The sequence below is a fragment of the Myxine glutinosa genome, chromosome 10 (genome assembly GCF_964187855.1).
Source record: "Myxine glutinosa chromosome 10, kmMyxGlut1.1, whole genome shotgun sequence".
NCBI lineage: Eukaryota > Metazoa > Chordata > Myxini > Myxiniformes > Myxinidae > Myxine > Myxine glutinosa.
In genome coordinates this window covers 68,859,132-68,877,530 of record NC_136270.1, presented here as the reverse complement: position 1 = coordinate 68,877,530, position 18,399 = coordinate 68,859,132, and the positions used below count along the sequence as shown (strand labels likewise).

Here is an 18,399-nt window from a genome sequence, read left to right as displayed (position 1 = left end):
TAGATACACCTGTGGTGAAGGTTAATGTGTCTAATGTCTTTGTAACAGTGTCTCGTAAAAAAGGACATAAACGTTCGTGTCCCATCGTGAAGGATGCAAGCATAGTACAAAGTAAGGTACTGGTAGTGTCAAATGTGTCGCCGAGCTTGCAAGATGGAGTTTGTGTAGAGAATCCCTGTTTGGGATTGCAAACTGAACCGGCACCGGGTTTAAGTCTAAGCAATTCGCTTGCACCACTTGCCGAACTGTTTGAGGGTTCTGAGTGTGATATAGACATCGAGAATCCTCGTGCATCTCAGGAGGACACAAGTGGTGATATTGATAACCCTGATGTCTTTAATGACATTAATGTAATGGTCACAGAGGTGGGCGCAGGGATGGCCGGGTGTAATGACAGAACAGGTAAGTCGGACAGCTACTCAGAGGAAACCTGTACGCCTACACTTTTGGAACAAAATAAAAGGGATGATAAGGATGCTACGTGTGACGATGAGCAGCCAAACAGGAATGAAAACAATATCCATGTTTCTGATCCTGGGGAGATTTGTGCCTCAGAAATAAGTTTGCATCAGGAAGAGAATGACAGAGATGATGTGGTTGATTTTGATGAACCCTACTCTATCCCATTAGATAGTGGCTTCTGTGCCCAAGAGGATGAGGATGGGGACACTGTAGTTACAGAAGATGAAATTGTAAAATTCCTCGATCCTCCAAGAAAAGGAATGTTAGACTTCAGGATTATTTCCCAAACCTACATGCTTTTCTAAAAACTATTGGAAACATGATTCGTGAACCCCAGCAAGTTGGGATCTCAGAACCTCAATGTCAGAGGTTGAGGAAGTGTGCTACTAAGGCAGGAAAAGAACTCCAAGAGGAGGAAAATTAATAAAGAATAAATGAAGGTAACGTCTCTCAATATAAACGTAGGCCGCAGCTGTATGCGGCGTCTGGAGGTGTTACAACTATTTGAGAAAGAAAAGATTGATATTTTCATGTTACAAGAAACACACACCAACCAATCTTGTGAAGACGCGTGGCACAGAATGTTTAAAGGGTGCCATGTTTTCTCCAGTGCGGTTGAAGAAGCTAAAGTGGGGGTGGCAATAATATTGCATCCTCGTCTTCAACCATCTGAGATTCACTATAGAGAGATTTGTAAGGGTTTCTTGATGGTGATGGATTTTACTAGCAGCAATCAAAAGGTTAGCATTATTAATGTGTATTGCCCCAGTGACAGCGCTGAAAGGGCTCTATTTCTTCCAAAGTTAGCGGGTTATTTAAGCACTGTTGATTTGACTTGTTTAATTTGTATGGGGGAGACTATAACTGCACACTCAACCCTCGACTGGACAGAAACACTCCTGAGCCACATCCACCCAGTGCAAAGTCCTTGGCACAACTTGTGAAAAAATACACACTTTGACATGTATGGCGATTACAAAATCTAAACACCCGTCAATACACATGGGTGTGCTGTGCAAAAAACCAGTTACCCATGGGTCGACTGGACAGATTGTACGTGAACCAAGGAATGGTGAATCTGGTTAAGAGAACATGTATAACTCCATCTGGCTTTTCTGATCACCATATGATTGTAATGGGATATATGTTACCCTATCTTTGCTGTAAGAGTGTACACTAGACTTTCAATGTGAAATTGTTACAAGATGAACATTTAAAAAATGACTTCAGACTAGTATGGGAAGGATTAGAAGAGAAAACATGTTCCTATGTTAATATGCGACAGTGGTGGGACTGTACCAAGTCACAAATTCAGATTTTCTGCCAACAATATTGCTCATATGCCACCAGTAATACGTCTGGTTTGATAAGTGCTCCAAAAGCAGATGTACTTAAATATGAACAAGAAGCTGGAACATCGTGGGGAAGTGACCAATATCAGCAGCTGATGGAAAAAACGACCCTGCTGTCCGAAATAGTCAAAGAGCATGCGGCTGGAGCAATGATTCACCTGCGGATGAGCAGAATACACCTCGAGACTTCAAACAAAGATTTCTTTAAAATGCAGAAGGCTGCCAACACTTCTCGGCAGATTCAGAGTCTACGCTCTTCCGACAGTGTCCTGACTTGCCAGAGTGACATTAAACATTCACTGCAAGAGTTTTACGCAAACTTGTTTACTCCATGAACTGTGGATAAAACGACGGCAAATGGATTGATTGAACTTCTCCCATCTCTTTCTGAAGAGCAGCAACTTCAACTGGAATGTGATATTTCTCTTCTGGAGCTCACTGCAGCAGTAAAACAACTCGAAGACGGCAAGACCCCGGAATTGATGGACTTCCTGCTCAATTTTACTAAGTTTTTTGGAATGTTCTGGGTCCTGCTCTAATTGAGACTTTTCAGGAGAGCCAAGATCAGGGGGAATTGCACCTGAGCTGCAGAAGAGCTGTCTTACGTCTTCTTCCCAAGAAAGGGGACTTGCAGGAGATTAAAAACTTGTGACCTGTGTCATTGTTAAATACTGATTATAAGAATATGTCAAAAGTGCTTGCAATGCGTCTTAAAAAGGTCATCTCTTTCTTATTTGTGAATGACCAAACTTATTGCATACCTGAACGATCCATGTATGACAGTATTTTCTTGGTTAGAGCCTTGATTACTATCGATCAAACTGCATCTCATAGTTTTGGGCTATTACTCCCAATTGAACATTAGCCATGGTTTAGCACACCATATCATTCACAATACACTGGGGTTCCACAAAGTGTCTGCAAGGTGGGTGCCGAGACAACTCGCACCCGAACTGAAAGAATGGCGAGTGGACGCATGTGAAAAAATTCTGCGACATTACAAAACAGAAGGCGACGCTTTCTTACGGCGCGTAGTGACTGAGGATGAAAGCTGGGTCCACTATTTTCAGCCAGAAACGAAGAGGGCAAGCAAAGAGTGGTGCCATTCAACTTCACCGAAGCCGAAAAAATTCCGCACACAGCCTTCCATTGGAAAAGTGATGCTGACGCTCTTCTGGGATAGCAGAGGCCCACTTGTAGAGCATTACATGCCCAGAGGGACCACAGTCACCAGTGCATCATACTGCGGCCTCCTTTAAAATCATCTGAAACCAGCAATCAAATCAAAATGTCGTGGACTACTCACTACCGCTGTTTTGCTGCAGCATGACAATACTCGGCCCCATACTGCCGGCGCTACAGCTGCAACAATCGAGGACCTGTATTTTGAGTGGCATCCTCATCCACCCTACTTGCCAGACCTCACCCCTTCAGATTACCACATCTTTGGGCCACTTCAAGAGGCACTTGGTGGAACCACTTTCCGATCCGATGAAGAGGTCCAAGAGGCAGTGCACGAATGGCTACACAAGCAGCCAAAATATTTTTTTCTCGAGGAATACAGGCCTTAGTAAAGCACTGGAAAAAATGCATTGAACGCAATGGAGCTTATGTTGAAATAAAGAAGATGCAATAAAGAAATAAAGAAGTTGTGAAAAATATTTTAACGTTATATTGTAGCGGCTACCGCTGGGTTTTCACAATCGCCTTGCACCTATCAAGGACGCGGAGCGATCACCATGCCGGGCTCGTCCAGGACGCCCGGGCAGGCCCGCGCTCAATTTGCCAGGCCTCGGTCGGGACGCCCGGGCATGCCCGGGCATGCCCGGGCAGGCTCGCCCTCAACTTGCCAGGCCGCAGCCAGGACGCTGGGCCACGCCCCCTCTCGCCTTTCCTGGGCAAACGCTCCGGGATAATATGTATATATATTGCTGCGCGATAAACGGGCTTTTCAGAATGCCTGAGTGTTTGGTTTGATTAAAGCAACTCGGATGAATTCCAGCTTTTTGTCGCGTCCATTCTTCCGATCGACGTGGGAGCCCCAGCTCCTTCATTGGTGACCTACCGACATGGACACGAAAGTCGCCCTTAAACTGCCTACCTTCTGGGAGGCTCACGCGGCGGTTTGGTTCGCACAGGCGGATTCCCTGTTCACCCTGCGAGGCATCACGGCCGACGACACCCGCTTCCACCATGTGGTAGCAGCGCTCGGTTCGGCCACCGCGGCCCGCGCCCTGAGCCTCCTCGAGAGCCCGCCAGCCGCTGACAAATACGGCGCGATTAAGAAGCTTCTCCTCGACGCTTTCGCCCTCCCATCGGCGGAACGCGCACGGCGCCTGCTCGACCTGCCCGAGCTCGGCGACACGCGCCCTTCCGAGCGAATGGACTACATGCTTTCACTGCTCGGCGAGCACTCTCCGGCATTCCTGTTCCGGGAGCTGTTCCTCCGTCAGCTGCCTAACCCGGTACGCCTCGCCCTGGCAAGCACGACGATCACAAATCCCCGGGCCCTTGCCAGAGAAGCCGACAAGATCTCCGCCGCAGGACAGCGCATCGCAGCGGCGACATGGGACCATGGTGAGCAGGTGTGTGAACCCCCGTGACGGGGGGAGGGGGCCCACCAGATCCACGTTGACGTGGTCGAAACGTCGTTCGGGCACGGTGAAAGGTGCCAGCGGGGCCTGGGTGTGTCGGTGGACCTTGGCCCGTTGGCAGGCCGTGCAGGTGCTGGTCCAATCGCGGACGTCCCGACGAAGGCCGTGCCAGACGAATCGCGCCGACACCAGCTTCTGGGAAGCTTTCCGGCCCGGGTGAGAAAGGCCGTGGAGGGAGGCGAAGATGCGGTGTTGCCAGGTGACGGGCACGATGGGGCGAGGCTGGCCTTGGGAGACGTCGCAGAGCAGGAAAGTGTCCGCGAAGGGGATGTCGGCCAGGCGGAGGCCCGTGTCCGCCGCCCGGAGGGCTTGCACCGTGGTGTCGGTGGTTTGGTCCGCCGCCATAAGCGCAAAGTCCACGCCCAGGTGGACCGCGTTCGCGCTGGCCCGGGAAAGACAGTCGGCCACGGCGTTGTTTTTGCCGGCGACGTGCCGGATGTCCGTGGTAAACTCCGACACGGCGGAGAGGTGGTGCTGTTGGCGGGCCGACCACGGCTCCGTGACCTTGGGCATGGCGTAAACCAACGGCTTGTGGTCGACGAACGCCGTGAAAGGTCGGCCCTCCAGGAGGTGGCGGAAATGGCGGACGGCCAGGTGTAGACCGAGGAGCTCCCGGTCAAACATGCTGTATTTGAGCTCGTTCGGCCAGAGCGGCCGGCTGAAAAAAGCGAGTGGCTGCCAAACCCCGTTCACCCATTGCTCATGTACGGCGCCCACCGCGTAGTCGGAGGCATCCGTGGTGAGGGCGATGGGAGCGTTGAGCACCGGGTGAGCGAGCAGTGTTGCGTCGGCGAGGGCCCGCTTTGAGCTTTGGAAGGCCGCATCCATTGCTGCGGACCAGGCGATGTCGTGCTTGGCCGGCTTGCCCCGGAGGGCTTCGTAGAGGGGCCGCATGAGTTGAGCAGCGCGGGGCACGAAGCGGTGATAAAAATTCACCATTCCCAGGAATTCCTGCAGGGCCTTTATGGTGCGGGGACGCGGGAACGTGGTGATGGCCTCGACCTTGGTTGGCAGCGGCACGGCCCCGTTCTTGGTGATGTGGTGGCCCAAAAAATCAACGGCCGTCGTGCCGAAGTGGCATTTGGCCGGGTTGACGATGAGGCCGTGCTCGCTGAGGCGCCCGAACAGTGTTCGGAGGTGGAGGAGGTGCTCGGCCCGGGACGTGCTGGCGACGAGGATGTCGTCCAGGTAAACAAAAAGGAACGGCAGGTCACGCAGCACGCCGTCCATCAAGCGCTGGAATGCCTGAGCCGCGTTCTTGAGACCAAACGGCATCCGCAAGAATTCGAATAAGCCGAACGGCGTGATGACTGCCGTTTTAGGGACGTCGGCCGCCCTGACAGGTACCTGGTGATATCCCTGTATGAGATCAATTTTCGAAAAAATGACCCGTCCCGCCAGACGGGCGGAGAAGTCTTGGATATGCGGGATCGGGTACCTGTCGGGGGTGGTAGCGTCATTGAGACGGCGGTAGTCGCCACACGGGCGCCATCCACCCCCCGGCTTTGGCACGATGTGCAGTGGCGAGGCCCACGCGCTATCGGAGCGCCGCACGATGCCGAGGTGCTCCAACGCGTCGAATTCGGCCTTCGCCACGGCGAGCTTGGCTGGGTCGAGGCGGCGGGCCCTGGCGTAGACCGGCGGGCCCGTGGTTGGTATGTGGTGCTCGATCCCATGCCGTACTGTGACGGCCGAAAACGTCGGCCGCGTGAGGGCCGGGAACTCCGTGAGCAGGCGAGCAAACTCGTTCGCCGCCGGGACGGCGCATGCCAGCTCGGTCGGCGCGGAGCTGCTCAATGTGCATACCAGGGAGCTGAAGGTTTTGGCGTTGATTAAACGACGCCGTTGGACGTCCACCAGCAGTCCGTGTGCGCAGAGGAAGTCGGCGCCTAGCAGAGCCATGGGCACGTTTGCGGTTACAAACGTCCAAGCAAAGCGTTGGCCGCCGAAGCAGAGGGTGACCTTGCGCGGGCCGAAGGTGCGGATGGTCGATCCGTTGGCCGCAACCAAGGAGGGGCCGCAAACCGCGGATTGCCTGTCCTGGTCAGAGGCGGGTATGACGCTCAGTTGGGCGCCGGTGTCGCACAGGAAGCGCTGTCCGGACGCTTTATCCGTGATGAACAGTAAGTTGCCCGTGTGGCCGGCGCTCATGGCTGGTAATGAACGCCGGCCCGGCCGTTTCCCGGCCTGCCGAAGGTGCATGGGGGTCGACATGTCCGGGCCTTCTGTCCGAACCTGGCATGATAGTAACACCACGCTTGGTCAGGTGGAGGCCCCGGTCGTCGTGCTGGAGGTGGTCGGCTCGGTGTAGCGGCCGCCAATTGCGTCCGCAGTTCGGTCGTCGACCGTGCCGGGTGCTCGGGCGCCATGGGTGTTGCGTCGGACAGCGGTGGGTACCATGTCGCCGCTGCGATGCGCTGTCCTGCGGCGGAGATCTTGTCGGCTTCTCTGGCAAGGGCCCGGGGATCTGTGATCGTCGTGCTTGCCAGGGCGAGGCGTACCGGGTTAGGCAGCTGACGGAGGAACAGCTCCCGGAACAGGAATGCCGGAGAGTGCTCGCCGTGCAGTGAAAGCATGTAGTCCATTCGCTCGGAAGGGCGCGTGTCGCCGAGCTCGGGCAGGTCGAGCAGGCGCCGTGCGCGTTCCGCCGATGGGAGGGCGAAAGCATCGAGGAGAAGCTTCTTAATCGCGCCGTATTTGTCAGCGGCTGGCGGGCTCTCGAGGAGGCTCAGGGCGCGGGCCGCGGTGGCCGAACCGAGCGCTGCTTCCACATGGTGGAAGCGGGTGTCGTCGGCCGTGATGCCTCGCAGGGCGAACAGGGAATCCGCCTGTGCGAACCAAACCGCCGCGTGAGCCTCCCAGAAGGTAGGCAGTTTAAGGGCGACTGCCGTGTCCATGTCGGTAGGTCACCAATGAAGGAGCTGGGGCTCCCACGTCGATCGGAAGAATGGACGCGACAAAAAGCTGGAATTCATCCGAGTTGCTTTAATCAAACCAAACACTCAGGCACTCTGAAAAGCCCGTTTATCGGGCAGCAATATATATACATATTATCCCGGAGCGCTTGCCCAGGAAAGGCGAGAGGGGGCGTGGCCCAGCGTCCTGGCTGCGGCCTGGCAAGTTGAGGGCGAGCCTGCCCGGGCGTCCTGGACGAGCCTGGCATGGTGATCGCTCCGCGTCCTTGATAGGTGCAAGGCGATTGTGAAAACCCAGCGGTAGCCGCTACAATATATTTATATTTTCCCGTACGTACAAACATATCTTCCACATAAAAGCGAATGAGGCGTTGTTTGTTTGTGACGCTACTCCTCTGAGCTCCCAAGGTTAATCACGACGTACCTTTATAGGATCATATTTTCTAGCACGATGCACCTAACTAAGGGTTTTAAACAGTCATTTTCTCACAAATCATAAATTATAAACACACGAGCCACCACCTGACGCCATTTCTGAGGGTAGGTCCATCTTATTATAATGATGTAAACGTATATGGTTATGTATGTATATTTGTGACCAAAACGTCTTCTTCTTCATATTTTCTTTAACTCATTCAAATTTTCTTTAACAAATTTATCAATACTAGTACACGCGTTCACTGCGGGAGCGGCAGGGGGAGTCATGGTATTAACCTTATTATTGTCGCGCATTCGCCCTCGGTTAATACCGTGGGATCTCGGATGGCCAAACGAACTTTAATGGAGGTGTTTATTCAATGACGGATTTGACTCGGCAAGCACGAGAGGAAGAAGGAATAGGAAGAAGCGGCGGGCTCTTACCTCACGGCTCCGATGGCAGCCCTCGATCCTGTAGGAAATGAAATCAAGGGAACATAAACCCGAATTCAATGTACAAAAAGAAACGATTTATTATGCGGAACCCGAGAACAATGGACGCGCCGGTAAATAACTATGATTCCTAAATCGGGATCCCGCACACCTCACTTCAACAACAACACAGGGGAATGAATTAAGCAAAAATAACCGTTGTGTGCGCGTTTGTGTTGGCTTATCTTTGTGCGTCAGGAATCATCCGGTCTCAGCACATCGTCCGAACACAGCTCCGGTTGGCGCGAACTGCTCGGTCGTTGGCGCGAACTAGGCCCCGACGCGCCCTTGCTCGCTCGGCCCCGATGAAGGCCTCCCACGCGAGGCGAACAAGTGCGCAGCCCGCTCCCCAACCGTGCCCTTCCTCACGAACACGGCATGGAAAGCGCGGCTCTTCATTCTTGGGGCTCTGCCGTTTTACAAACACCCCGCACGCAGTCTCTCCTCGGTTCGCAACCACAGGTCACGTCCCGCACACCGTCGCTCGCCATCGTCCGATACGAAGCGGGGAGAGTCGATGGCAGAGGACTACACGAGGGCCAAGCGAGAGAGAGTATCCAACAACGACACAGGTAATGAGAGGGACGTCGATGCTGACAGAGGCAAAATGCGACCGCTCGCTTTGAATTCAGCATGAGAAGGGCCAAAAATGTCGGCTCACCGTTCGTGGAGTCGCTTCTCCTCTGACGTCACCGCCCTCCCTCGACCAATCCTTCGCAAGGTGGGCGTGGCCTCAGCCTGCCGATACGATGTCTGCCTGCCATGGTGTAACACTGCACGGCCGCTTGCTGGTGCTCTTCCGGTCAGTTTTATCGTCTTGTGGCAGAGGGGGATTTAATTAATGTGGTGCACTAAGGGCCTATCTAATGTCTATGGGATGTATTGCCATAAGGGATACTGGGATGCTCACAGAGGGAACGACACACAAGGGAATTTTACCCACAATCCCTGTACTAATTAGCATGCCCCGCCCCCTCGTAACAAGGACAAAGATACAGCTTAATCCGACATTCGGGCTACAGAACTTATTACATCTAGATTCACTATCACGACAGCCGGACACCTACCTATGCAGATCTACCTGGATCTAGATATTCCTTTACCCCTAATTTTCATAACATTATTATTGCCAATTATTATTACTATTACTTATGTTCGATTAGGTCATTGAAAGTATCAGACCATGCATGACATTATAAGATGTTAGATCAGGTCAATGAAAGGATCAGACCATTTTTTTTTTTTTTTTTTTTTTTTTTTTTTTTTTTTGTATACAAGATCGAGGCTCGTGAAAGAGCGAAAATTAATCACACAGAAAGACAAACAGACACATAAAACAAATAACATCGGGAGCGGTAGACAAGATGGGGAGAGAGGGGGAAGGACACAAACACAACATTTGAGAGCAGGAACCGAGAGACATGGAGACATCGAGAGATCTGTGGGAGGGAGAGGGCTTTGGGGGGGAGGCATGTGAAGGGGGGAGGCATGTGAAGGGGGAGAGGCATGTGAAGGGGGGGGGGGGGTGGGAGAGGTATAAACATATGGACACTGCCAGGATTTCCAGGAAATAAGTTGGAATTTCAAACAAGGTGGATCTGGGGTGAATTAGTGGGGGTAGAAAAGATCAAGGTTATGGATGGGGGAAGATAAGAGATGGTGGTGAACAGCTGTTTTAAAGACCTGGAGGGAGGAGAGGGATTGAAGGGAGTGTGGGAGTTTGTTCCACAGGCGGGAGAAAAGAGGAATGAAAGAGTGAAGGTGAGCAGAGAGCCGAGATTTCGGCAGTTTAACCATCAGAGGGTTGCTGGCAGATCTTGTGCGACCTGGAGGAATATTTGGGGGACAGAGCACGGAGAGAGCTGGGGGAGAAAGGCCGGAGAGGAGTCGGTAGAAGACAGAAAGACCACCTACCTGCCTGCGGTGAGTGAGTGAAAGGCCCTCAGAGATAGCTTCATCGCGGGAGATTCCAATGATTTTGAAAGCTTTGGATTCAACAGCGTGAAGCCGAGCCAGGTGTGAGGCAGGAGCACCAGCCCATAGGGAAGAACAGTATTCCATTGAGCTGCGGATGAAAGCCTTGTATGTGGTGAGGAGCTCAGGTGTGCCGAGGAAGGACTTCGCACGACGGAGGATGCCCAGTCGGCGACTGGCTTTGGAGGCCAGCTTGGAAATGTGGTTTTCCCAAGAAAGATCATGGCAGATAGTGAGACCCAAAAGCTTGAGTGACAGAACTTCTTGGAGAGGATTGTTGAGAAAGTAGATGGGAGGGTTGTCCAGTCGATCTTTTCGGAGAGACATAGTAAGAGAGTGAGATTTGGCAGGATTGAAAGACATGTTCCACTTGTTTGACCAGTCTGTGATTTTGTCCAGGTCTTCAGAGAGTGAGGAGGCTGCAGACTGCCTATCTGAGGGAAGAGGAATGGAGCGGCAGAGAGTGGAGTCATCAGCAAAGAGATAGAGAGGATTTTCCAGAGAGTCAGAGAGATCATTGATAAAGACCAGAAAAAGCACAGGGCCCAGCACACTTCCTTGGGGAACTCCAGCCTGAACAGGAAGGGGAGATGAGAGAAATCCATTCAGGGCCACACGTTGACTACGACCAGAGAGGAAGTCCGCAAGCCATGCATGGAGATTTCCATGGATACCATAGGAGGAGAGTTTGGTGAGCAGAGCTGGGTGCCAGACCGTATCAAAGGCCCTTGATATGTCAAGGGAGACAGCTCTGATTTCCTGTTTGGCATTCAGGACCTCCATCCATTGTTGAGACAGCAGAAGCAGCATGTCCAGAGTAGAGTGACCTGGTCTGAAACCAAATTGATGATCAGAGATCAAGCCATTGGAGAAGAGGAAAGATTTCATATCCGAAGCAATGATGGATTCCATGACTTTGCTGATAATTGGGAGCAGGCTGATTGGTCTGTAGTTGCAAGGATCTGTTTTTGCACCTTTTTTGTGTAAAGCGGTAATGTTAGCTGATTTCCAGGATGCTGGCAGATGACCTTGAGCAAAAGATAGGGTGAAAAGAACAGAGAGAGGGTGAGATAGAGCGGCAGAGCAGGATTTTAGGACCCGTGGGCTGATGCCGTCTGGTCCAGTTGCAGAATCAGAGTCGAGGTTTGACAAAAACTCCTCCACCTTGTCAGGAGAGAAGGACACAGAGTCCAGGAGCATTTGGGTTCGACTGGGAAAGGTGGGAACAGAGAGAGATGGGTTTGGGACTAAGGATTTCGAGGCGAACACAGATTTGAGGCATTCGGCTTTGTCACGTGCGATGTCAACTGTGTGGCCATTTGAGGTAAGGGAGGGGATGGAGGGGGAACAAACACCAGAAACGGATTTGACCAGACGCCACCAGGATTTGGAGGAAGGAGACAGGTTTGAGAGTTCATTCTTGAGTGAGGAGAGATAGTGCTTCCTGGCACTCCTGAGGGTAGACACACACTTGTTCCGAGCTTGGTGGAAGGAACTGAGATTTCCTTCAGTTGGATTAGCCTTCCAAGAGGCAAAGGCAAGTTGTTTCAGGGCAACTGCCTCACCACAAGATTCAGTGTACCATGGACGGGAGGAAGGGTAAGACAATTGAAGGCGAGATGGGATAAATCTGTGCATGAGAGAGATCAGTTTGCTTTGGAAGAATTCCCAGGAAGAATTGATGTCAGAGGCAGTGGAGATGGGAGACCAATCCAGACGATTGATGGCTGCTTGAAGACCGTCCCAGTCGGCCTGAGTGAAATGCCAGACTCGTCGACGCTGAGGAGGCTCTCTGAGAATGGCCAGAGAGATGTCCACTTTGACAAGCACATGATCAGAAGAACCGATTGGAGCAGAAGAAGAGCAGCAGACATTAGCAGGGAAGTTTGTCATAACCAAGTCTAGAAGAGAAGATACTCCATTGGCTGAGATCCGGGTCGGGAAATTGACAGATTGTGTCAATCCCAGTGAGTCACAGAAGTCCTTTGCTGAGGTGCCATGACTAGTGAGAGAGGAACCCACACCCAACCAGGTGGCATGATGACAGTTGAAGTCACCACATATGAGGAAGAGAGAGTTGGGATGAGTGGATAGAAGTTGGTCCATGTTGACAGACATTGAAATGTAGATGGAGTCATCACTGTTTGGGGGACGGTACAGAACACATATGAACAAAAGGTGGGAGCGGAGAGGAAGCCGTAACCAGAGGTACTCCTGCGGGTGAGGAGGAAAGAGAGCAGTGCAAGGAGAGTGAGGAAGAGAGTTTTTGACAAAGATAGCCACCCCACCACCAGGCCGAGGCTCAGGTCTATCATACCGGAGGAGGGAGTAACCAGGAAGAGATATTAAGGAATCAGAGACATCTTGAAGGAGGAAAGTCTCTGTTAAGCAGATCAAGTCTGGATTGTCAGAAGCAACCTGTATGGAGAGATCAGTCAGGTTTGAGCGAAGGCCCCGGATGTTTGAGGTCCATACCGTTAATGAAGAGAGAGGGGGTGCATCGGGTACAGGACAGGGGAGGGGAGGAGTAGGGTAAGATGAAGGATGAGAGGGGGAGGTAGGGAGAGCAGTTGATAGTGTTTCAGATGTTGCAGAAGAGTTCCAAGAAAGGGAAGGATGAGGAGGATGAAAGGTTTGCTGGTGAAGGGATGCGGCACAGTGAGGGGTTGTTTGAGGGGGGGCAGAGGAAAGTAGAAGGTTTGGGGGGGTGGAGGTATGAGATAGAAGGGAGACGAAGTGGGGAGGAGGCAGCTTGGAGGAGGAGGGGGGAGGAGAGAGAATTGGAGAGGAATGGTATGGGGGGAGAATTGAATGGGAGGGATTGGGGGGGAGTTTTGAAGGGGAGGAGTGAGGGGGGAGTTTAGGAGGGGAGGGGCAAGGGGGGAGTTTTGGAGGGAAGGGGAAAGGGGGGAGATCAGGAGTGGAGGGGCAAGGGGGGGGATTAGGAGGGGAGGGGCAAAGGGGAAGTTTAGGAGGGGAAGGGCAAGGGGGGAGTTCAGGAGTGGAGGGGCAAGGGGGGAGTTTAAGAGTGGAGGGGCAAGGGGGAAGTTTCGGAGTGTAGGTGCAAGGGGGGGGATTTGGATGGGAGGGGCAAGAGGGGAGTTTAGAAAGTGGATGATTAATGAAAGACGAACATTGATAACAAATTGGGTTTGTTGTGATTTTCAAGTTAGCAATCCGGTTCAGGATGATGGAGGAGGGATGGAATGAATGTGAATTTAGACCATGTAGTGAGGGAGACGTATAAGATATTGAATTTCTTTTTTTTGAAGTGGAATGAGTTGGAGAGGAAATTGAGAAAAGCCTTTTAAATAGGAAGAAAAACAGCGTGTTGTAATATACCACTGAATAAAAAACAGAAGGGGAAAGGTTAAACATATTTAAAAATATTTAAACAGAACTATGAACAATCTTATATGCACAAAAATACCAACGGGGGGAGAGCCGAGAGGGACCACCACGAGTCACGTGAACAGGGCAAACGGTGGATGGCAAGGAGATAATGGGGGTGGGGCGAACAGCACACCTGGACAGAAAATACAGGATGAGACAACAGTACACGTGGAGAAAATAAAATAAATGTTTTTGTTTTTTTTTTGTTTTTTTTGGGGGGGGGGGGGGGGTGGGGAATTAGAACGTTAGACAGTATTATGTTCGGGGTAGAAGGGAAAAAACCAAGAGCCAAGCAAAACACACTTAAGTTAACAAAACACCGACGGGGTACAACTACAAGGCCACACACAAGGGCAGAAAACGATTAATTAATTACGAGTTACAGGAAATTCAAACCAAAACTAACAATAATCAAACAATATCACATGGACGATAAAATAACGAATTGAAATTTGACAATCTATCTGGGGAAATGGGGGAGAAACACGTGGTCGAAGAACGAACGAACGAATAAGAATGAATAAACGAATGAGCACAGAGAAGGTAGTCTTTTTTTTGTTTGTTTTTTTGAGTTGAGATTTACATAAGGAAGTAGGCTTTGGGGTGGAAAGACTGCGAAAACAGAGAACGAAAGTTATTGGATCACAAACGACAGGCGCTGAGAGAAAAACAAAGCCTCAAGGTTGTACAGTGTACACTGTACAAGACCTCGAGACGACACGAATTAACGCGATTTTCAATACAGGTATGAAAGATTTGCACCGAAAATCTTTGACGGGACAATAAACGTACATACACCATAAAAGAAATACAGTTATAACGAAAATACAAATTGGAACAATGACTTAACTTCGATTTCGATGGAGAGCGTGGAGACCTGCGAAAAAACGAACCGTCGCCAGCAAGACCGGAAACGGAAGTCAAACGGAAGTAACATGATAGACAAGGTCAATGAAAGGATCAGACAGTGCATATTATAACATGTCAGATCAGGTCAATGAAAGGATCAGACCGACCGTACATGACATGATAACATGATAGATCAGGTCAATGAAAGGATCAGAGAGTGCATGACATTATAACATGTTAGATCAGGTCAATGAAAGGATCAGAGAGTGCATGACATTATAACACATGTTAGATCAGGTCAATGAAAGGATAAGACAGTGCATATTATAACATGTCAGATGAAGTCAATGAAAGGATCAGACTGTTCATGACATTATAACATGTTAGATCATCAGGTCAATGAAAAGATCAGACTGTACATGGCATTATAACATGTTAGATCAGGTCAATGAAAGGATAAGACAGTGCATATTATAACATGTCAGATCAAGTCAATGAAAGGATCAGACTGTTCATGACATTATAACATGTTAGATCATCAGGTCAATGAAAGGATCAGACTGTACATGGCATTATAACATGTTAGATCAGGTCAATGAATGGATCAACCTTGCATGGCATTATAACATGTTATATCAGGTAATTGAAAGGATTGGAGCATGCATGATATTATAACATGTTAGATGAAGACCCAAAATATCCCAAAGACCTAAAAGACTATTAAAAACCCCAAAGACCCAAACAACCCCAAAGACCCAAAATATCCTGAAGACCTAAAAGACCGTTAAAGACCCTAAAATACCAAGAAGACCCTTTGAACCCCAAAGACCCTTAACACACTTTAGACCCATTAGACCATTTAGAGCTTTACACCACTTCGACCTTTTTAGATTACAAATAAATAATATCATCAATATTACAAATACATTTGTACAAAATAAATGTTTGTATTATGATTGGTGTAAATCATGACAACAAATCAACTCAAGTTCAGTCACGTCATTATCCTCAGTTAAAACAAGCCTGTGCCTCTGAAGCTACAAGTGGTCAGGCGAGTGTAGTGAGCCGATACATGCTAGTATATACAATGCTATATAAAAAGCCCAATTTTGGGGGGATTTCAAACCGGATACCTATATAATTGGTGAGATGGTGAGCTCCGATCAGCAAATATGGTATCAGAACTGAAAAATAACTGTGAATTAAGACATTACAACGATCGGTAAGATCGGCGAAAAAGGATTCACGTGACCTCTCAAATGTGCTCATGGATAATTATTCAAAAACTGAAAATAGTACTGAAAATAGACCTCTTGACCCTATAATATAACCAGTTCATCTTTCCATATTTATGCATACTCGTACCAAATTTGACTTAGATCCCTTCAGTGCTTCTTAAGTTATTGCAGTTACAAAAATCTATCACCCGACGCATGGACAGACAGCCGGACAGACAAACCAAGGACATATTGCCTTAGGCGACTTCGTCGGCAGAGGCATAAACACTGAAACAAGGAACATATTTTTCAGTCTGGTATATAATGAGAAGAACTTTTCAAAGTGGGAGGTCACCATGAGTTCAAAAAATTAATAAACAACGAAAATAGAAAACTGGGGACAATAATTTCGCCTTTGCAGGGAAAAACGCATTGCGTTGTTCAGTAACGTATTAAGAGATGTGATCAGGAATGTACGATTTTTATACTTTATTTCATCATTTGGAGAGCAAAATATGTAAAAGGTCAAAAAACCTGCATGTCTATTGCATCAATGTGTATTTGTCTGTTAAAGACGTGTTTAGGGATGCACATAATGATATCACTTTGACTCCTTCTCGAATGATATCCTGGACATCACCTGTATGCAACAGCCGTCATGATTATAAATTAATGTAACTGGCAATTTAATGTTGGAAGTGTTTGACAAACGGCAGGTATCAGCCAACCCCACAAATGTATACTTATTAAATTTGGATTGTATAACTTTACTTTTTAAAACTGTAAGTATTATTGAATGACATCAAACATGTTGCTCATTAATCATCAAGGTTGGAACCTGGACACACCTCCAACGTCCAAAACCCTGGTAATGAGCTAATTGACGAGATGCTGAAAGCCACCGTGCTATTCATATTTCCCCACCTTGTTGCCACGAGTGATGTAAAACCAGCACTCCAGCCAGGCCAAAAAACTCCGACAGGCCATTCCAAGCAAGAAAAGTCCAGCAAGTTGCAGTAATGTCAAGTCCTGCGCTGCCATGGCAATGACAACTAAGGTCAGAAAGTAGAAATAGGGCAACGAACTCATGGATAATCTGACAAGAAATACTAACTGTCAGAAAGCTAAAGGCACAATATTCAGCCTCAGTGTTCTCGTGTTCATTGCACGGGAAATGAAAGAGTTTGAAAGCAAGGGCTAAAGCCACTCCCCGTGGGAATTACGATGGCGACACAAGGTGGGCAGAGCAAGGGCATAGGATATGTCACGTGATGCTTGAGATGAGACCTTGCGGCACTGCAGGGAATAACCAAATGGCACAAACTATGCCGCCATCAGCGAAATGGCACACGTGCTGCAACGGTATGCTATGCTGAAAAAGGAATGGCATGCCAGGCTGTTTACGTTCGGCCATGACAGGGTTACAACAGCTGGCATAAAACATGGATATAAAGAAGGGGATTTGAAAGAAATAAAAGTGCAATAACTTAGTCAAAGTAAATTTTGATGAATATGCCTCCAAACAATTCGAGGAAATCAAAAGTGAACTGCAGTGTTGTTATTATTACTAATATTATTATTACTGTTATTATTATTACCTCTGCCACCAAAGGTGGATGAAGGTTATGTTTGCACCCCTGTCTGTCTGTCTGCGCGTTTGTGAACAAAATATCACAAAAGTTGTGGACGGATTCGGACGAAATTTGGCAGAGATGTAGCGTATGTGACACTGTCGAAATGATTCGATTTTGGTGAAGATCCGGATTCGGATCCGGCTACTAGAATTTATTAAGTGATTCTTCACCATTGGGAGATAGGGCTAAAACCGATATATAGCAGGACATCTCAAAACGTTGTGGACGGATTTGGACGAAACCTGGTGGACCTGTTGGGTGTCTGACGAGGACGATTCGATTCGATTTTGGTGAAGATCTGAATATGGATTCGGATATGAGGCCTATTTAATTTTTAAGTGATTCTTCACCATCGGGAGGTAGGGCTAAAATCGATACATAGTGGGATATCTCAAAAAGTTAAGGATGGATTTGGACGAAACTTTTTGGACAGGTTGTGTATGTGACAAGGAAGAATCGATTACATTTTGGTAAAGATCCGGATCCGGATCCAGCTAGTAGAATTTTTAAAATAATTATTCACCATTTAGTGACATGGCCAACTAGGTGGAGGTATGCTCTCTACTGACTGCCTTTCTAGTTTAATTTTGTGAGGATATCAAAGTGATAACAGAAACAGAAAGTCTTTACACTGTAACAGAATGAGACATCTTTTAAACACCCCTTTGATATACAGTGAAGACTTGTTAAAAAGAGCAGTCGAAGTAGAGATGGATTTCTCAAAAATAATAGAAAAGGAAAAAGAAAATACTGTAACTCTGATTTAAGTAGATACACTGGCAGCAATTGTATTGAAGATTCTTTGATTCTGGTAGGCAACTGTATCTCGAATATACTTAATGTCAACAACACTCCATGAAAGTTTATATAATCGATGAAATGATGATCCATGAAGAATGGCTTGTAAACTTGACAGTTCTAAATGCGCATTGCAGTCATCAGACAATGTTGGCCAGCATTACACATTCCGTATCCATGAAACACATGCCAGTGAACACCATTCACGATGGTTTAAACAGCCTGTTGTTCTCATGACTATT

The 18,399-nt window shown here is 48.7% G+C and overlaps 1 protein-coding gene across 4 annotated transcripts in view; it reads right to left on the bottom strand.

Annotated features, from left to right (window-relative positions):
• The window catches only part of LOC137434118 (myosin light chain kinase, smooth muscle-like), a 281,545-nt gene extending 264,606 nt beyond the window's left edge, over positions 1–16,939 (bottom strand). Inside the window, exon 1 of one of the 4 annotated variants that reach the window (XR_013624750.1) lies at positions 16,650–16,898. Coding sequence is in view for 3 of the 4 variants with exons in the window: in XM_078785752.1 (XP_078641878.1) it covers positions 16,650–16,814 (165 nt within the window). In the remaining variant the exon portion in view is untranslated. Of the gene's footprint in view, positions 1–16,649 lie in introns of all 4 variants that reach the window. The other 3 variants (XM_078785752.1, XM_078785753.1, XM_078785751.1) reach the window with 3 other exon arrangements.
• Positions 16,940–18,399: the final 1,460 nt, after the last annotated feature.